Source organism: Achroia grisella, unplaced genomic scaffold, assembly GCF_030625045.1.
Source record: "Achroia grisella isolate CSIRO2021 unplaced genomic scaffold, CSIRO_AGI_Agris_v1 utg204, whole genome shotgun sequence".
Taxonomy (NCBI): Eukaryota; Metazoa; Arthropoda; class Insecta; order Lepidoptera; family Pyralidae; genus Achroia; species Achroia grisella.
The window spans coordinates 58,324-64,158 of NW_026712703.1; the positions used below are offsets into that span (position 1 = coordinate 58,324).

The 5,835-nt window shown below is 37.8% G+C and overlaps 1 protein-coding gene across 1 annotated transcript; it reads left to right on the forward strand.

The window, feature by feature from the left end:
• Positions 1–486: 486 nt before the first annotated feature.
• LOC131842012 (uncharacterized) lies at positions 487–1,059 on the forward strand. Its single transcript, XM_059190444.1, has one exon. The coding sequence runs from the start codon at positions 487–489 to the stop codon at positions 1,057–1,059; it is 573 nt and encodes a 190-aa protein (XP_059046427.1).
• The last annotated feature ends 4,776 nt before the right edge of the window (positions 1,060–5,835 follow it).

Below are 5,835 nucleotides of genomic sequence, written 5' to 3' on the forward strand. Positions count from 1 at the left end.
CAGATTCACAATTGAGGCTGCAACAGACTCAATCCCCATACTCTACAGAAACCCAAAGGTTACAGATTGGCCTTAATACAGAGAAGGTCTTACAAGCCTAATTGCGGACCTTCCGAAGAGTATCAAATATACTCTATAACTAGAACTCGCTGTGGACATACTTCTAAATGGCATAATAAGTGCCTACCAGAGCAGCTGTCCCATCAAAACCAAAACCGCCAAATGTAAAACACCCTGGTGGAACAAGAGTCTAGAAAAAGCTGAGGAGGAAAACTCGCAAATTATCCAACAGGGCTAAAAAGGGACCTTCTGAATGGGCCCAATATAGTAAAGCCCAAACGGAATACTACTGCGAAATTAGGGAAGCCAAAAGAGCATCATGGCGTGCTTTCTACGAGAAGATAACTCAGACTCCTCAAGGATCCAGATTACACAAAATGCTTGCCAAGGCGCCAAATAACCAAATTGGACTTATGAAAAGGCCCAATGGTACCTATACGACATCAGAGGAAGAAACCTTACACTTTCATAATAAAAATCATGGAAAAGGTTCTGGACATTAGAGCTACAATCCTCGAAAATGCTCCCTTGCACAGGAATCAACATGCCTACCGCAAGGGACATTCCACAGAGACCGCCTTGCTCGATCTCACCGACAAGGTCGAGAAGGCCATTGAGGAAAAACAAATAGCTCTATGTTCATTTCTCGACATTGAGGGTGCTTTTGATAACACGCCCATAGAGACCATCTCACAGGGACTCATCCGCAAGAAAGTGGATGAAACCACCACTCAATGGATCAAAGCAATGCTCTCAAATCGAACAATTAAAACTACTCTTCATAACAGTACGTTAGAAATCCGACCTACCAAAGAATGCCCTCAAGGAGGTGTTTTATCGCCACTGCTGTGGCTACTAACGGTAGACCAGCTCTTAGATGTTATGACCAAAAACCAAGGTGGTACAAGGCTACGCAGACAATTTAGTAGTCATGGTCAGAGGGTTCTGTGCAACAACCATATCAGACCGCATCCAAAGAGCACTAAACATCATAGTTAAATGGTGTAAGGAAAATGAATTATAAGTAAATCCTGATAAAACAGTAATTGTTCCGTTTACAAAAAGGAAGCAACTTGACAAACTTGTCATGCCTAAAGTAAATGGAAGAATATTAGAGTGCTCCAAAGAAGTCAAGTGGGCTGCCTGGACCTGGGCGTAACCTTCGACCAAAAACTGACAAGGAACACACACATAGACAACATAACTCAAAAGACGAAAACATCTCTGGGAATAAGCCGACGGGTAGCGGGGTCCAGATGGGGAATTGACCCCAAAATTGCCCTATGGCTTTACACAGCAGTGATTAGACCGCTTACCACCTATGCCTGCGCAATCTGGTGGCGAAAAACCCTCCAATACACATCTGTTACCAAGTTAAACAGCCTACAGAGAATTGCTTGTCTGATTATTACAGGAGCCATGAGCACCACGCCGGGAGCAGCTCTAGACGCATTATTGGACTTGACACCCCTTCCTTTATTTATACAGGAAAAGGCGAAAGCCAATATGCTCAGAATAAGTTCCCAAAGGAGGATATCTTGGCATTCCCTGGCCATAAAAACTATACAAGACTCGATAATGAGTGATCCTATTCTGGGAATGCCTGAAGACAACATGGCACCAGAGTGTAACTTTGTACAATATTACAAAATCGAAATATCTGGAAGAGACGAATGGCAAAATACACCGACTCACTCAGAGCATGACCTAGTTTGGTTTACAGACGGGTCCAAAATAGGAGATGATGTAGGATGTGGAATATGCGGTGGTGGTTAAATGGTGTAAAGTCTGAGGGAACTAGTATTAAAATGGGTGTTCCTCAGGGCTCTATTTTAGGTCCTTTCTTATTTTTAGTTTACATAAATGATCTTCCTTATATGGTAGAAAAGATAGCTGACATAGTTCTGTTTGCTGATGATACTTCATTAGTATTCAAAGTCAATCGACATATTAATGATTTGGACGCAATAAACGGTGCTATCTCTTATGTTTTAAAATGGTTTACTGCTAACAATATGTTATTAAATTCAAATAAAACTAATTGTATCAAATTTACTCTCCCCAATGTAAGGCCGGTAGATTAAAAAATCATGTTGGATAATAAACCTATTAATTTTGTGGACGATACTGTATTTCTAGGTATCACATTAGATTCCAAGTTGCAATGGGGTGCTCATATTACTAAATTGGCGAGTCGACTTAGTTCTGCCGCTTATGCGGTAAGAAGAATTAGACAATTAACAGACGTGGCAACGGCTAAACTTGTGTACTTTAGCTATTTCCATAGCATTATGTCGTATGGTATTTTGATATGGGGCAAAGCAGCTGATATAAATACAATATTTATTTTACAAAAGAGGGCCATTCGCTCCATTTATAGCATGGGTTCCAGGGAGTCTTTGCGAGAGTGCTTTAAGGAATCAAATATCCTCACCGTTGCTTCTCAATATATTTATGAAAATATCATGTATGCCAGGAAGAATATAGACAGTTTCAAAAGAGTTAGTGATTGCACTAATAAAAGCTTACGTAACAAAAACAAACTGATTTTACCTAAATGTCGTTTGGCTAAAGTTAGTAATTCGTTTTATGGCAATTGCGTAAGGTTTTACAATAAAATACCAGAGACTGTTATAAATCTGCCAGAAAAAAGATTTAAATGTCGAATAAAACACTTCCTTTGCAAAAAAGCTTACTATAAAATTGAAGAATTCGTTAACGATAATAATGTTTTTGTAGAAAAATTTTAAATACATAGCACTGACAATATTATCTGATTACACTAATAATGAGTGCGTAGCGATTTCTATGTTGATTATCGCATGCCTCTTATTTGTTACACTGTAATTATTTATATAAAAAAAAAACATCTATTAAAAAGAGCAACACACAAGTTTCTTGCTCATTCTTCTTGTGATGAATCTGCATTCCGAATGAGTGGTAGAATCAAAATATGACTATTCAAAAGTGCTTGTAATGAGTTTATTTGAATAAAGATTATTTCTATTTCTATTTCAATCAGAACATATACATTTATTCGGACAGTCAAGCTGCTCTACTAGCACTTAACTCGTACGAAATCCGTTCTAAACTTATTAGAAACTGTATCCTGCTACTAAATGAAGTAGGAAGCAGAAATAATATCATTTTGAGATGGGTCCCCGGGCATTCAAATATTGAAGGCAATGAGAATGCCGACCATCTGGCAAAGTTAGGGGCAAAAACCGTCCAACTGGGCCCCGAACCCTTCTGTGGTGTGCCTCGTTGCCTAAAACTGGGACATCTCAAATTAATAACCAACCGAGAAGCACTGAATCACTGGCAAGAAATGCCAGGATTAACACATTCAAAAGACCTAATATCGGGCTTCTCGAACAAATACTCCAATAGACTACTGCTATTGAGTAAAAACAACATATGCATGATGACTAGGGCCCTCACAGGACACTGCAAATTAAACAAGCATATGGCTAAACTAGGCCTATGCACGACAACTATCTGCAGATTCTGCCAAACTGAAGAGGAAATGCCGCTTCACGTCCTATGTGGTTGTAGCCCACTCATGCATAAACGAAATATCTCCTTTGGAAAGTTTACACTCTTTCCCGAGAAGATAAAAACCATCGCTCCTAAGAATATCCTTCAATTTTTGTCCCTGACGGGTCTAGGTAGCGAACTCTGAAAGGGCGAGCACAATAGATCTATGCAGGTCGCAGTGCTATAGGTGCTACACATCTGACAATAGCCCAAACAAACCAATAAAAAAAAATAAGGGCAAAGCAATGACAATAACGATAGACAGACTTAAGCCAGCCTATATATTGTCACTTCATCAATGCCCCACTAAAGAATACTCAGCCACACCTCCAGATATATCTAACCCTACTTCACCAAAACAACAAAAAACTACACGATTTAGTAGAACAGTACAATTACCCCTATTTTATCGCCCGTAGTGACGGTCTTTGGGGGGAGCGATGTGGCCTACTTATATACATATTTATACATAATAATATAGTATTAAGCATACATACATAAAATACTTTTAATAGCAATAATATATTTTATAGCATAGCTCTCTAGCGCATTGCATTGCGCTGGAGTCCCGCCGGCCGCGCCGGCCGAGGCAGATTAATGTAAACAAATCAAATTTCAAATGTAAACAATACGACCGCAGCGACTAGTAAGTCAGTCGGTTTCAAAGCTTACGAGAAGTTCACGTCTTTCGATAATAAGCTCCTTGTTCTCTACACCTGCTTACGCGCCCGTGTTTAAACCATATCATTCTGGACTTTTAATTTTTCCATATTGTTGACCTCCTTCTGTTAATTAATAAATAAGTGTATTGTGCCTAAACACCAGGCGCACCCCACATCCGAGGTCGAGCAATGGAGTAAATAAATATTGTATGAGTGCAATGAATGCAAGCATGTATGAATATTATGAATAATGTTTGGCATTCTAAATATATATAAAAATAATATATTCTTGTAAGCTATGTTTATTTTTTATAATAATAAAATTAGTATCATATTTTATGGTTTTTTTAATATTGCAGTAATTACCGATATCCAGAATGGTGAGTCTATTCTTTTATATTATTTATTACCGTGGTGGCCGGATCAATATGCTCCCTCTAACAACGTTGAATGCAATGGATGGCTGGCTCATCTATCATACTCGTGAATGGGCTGCTTGTAGATCTGTTCGGGTTACGAACACTGATTAGACTAAATTAGAAATTTAAAATGAATCTGCTTTAATTTAAAATGAAGTTTGCTTTAAATTTAACACATAGTAATAAATAAAAATATCGTTTCTGCAACCAAAGCTGAAGGTAAGTATGTCATAAATTACAAAACAAAAATCTCTTTATAAAGCACTTCTAAGTAAAAGTGCAATATTTTAAATTTTATTAAAAGAAATTTATGACAATGATGTAACGAAAAAGTGGCATGAAAAAACGACCCGATCAGTCGGATCCTGACAAAATTGGAAGTACGAGTATACATATAGTTGAGTTAGTCACGGTGACATGTTACTGTTGAGTGGACCGACTTGGGTCTGAGTTCAAAGTTAAAATCAAACTAGCGTAAGACATTTTTTGACAATTTTCATGTCAGTTTTTTATTACTGTCCCAGTTTTTAATAACTCTCCAGGTTGCCTGAGAAAAACTGGTAATAATAAAAAAAAATTAAAACAATTGTAAAATACGAGGGTATTTTATTCATCACTTTGTTGTTATTCATGTATCCACAGATATTTATTCCATAAAACAAATTAATGTATTTCTGGGTTAGATTATCTGATAGATTATGACTTTGAATTAAAGAAGAAATCTGAGGTATTTTATTCACCTGCCTGAGAAAGGTTTGAATATTCCCAGAAACCAGCAGATGACTGTGTACTGACAGAAATAGGTAGGAGAAGGCGGGACTCACCGACCGGGCTAATTTGATGGTGAATTGAAGACCTTGGGTTCACCCTTCGTCCTTGACTCCGATTCCACCAGCAGTATGTTTCACAATTATAATACACTAGACTCGTGAATTCACACAGATTTTCTTGTTAAATCTCAATTAGAACATGAGTGATGTCAACTCAGGTATTAACGGCAGTCATAATGAATTGCACGTTTTCTTTTTTTCGGGGTTCACACGCTCACGCAGTTAGCACCGGTTGGCGGGAATATTTGAATTTGGAAATTATTGAACGAATGAAATATCTTCTTATCGTTGATTAATACAATGATATGGGGATTGGAAAAGGATGTC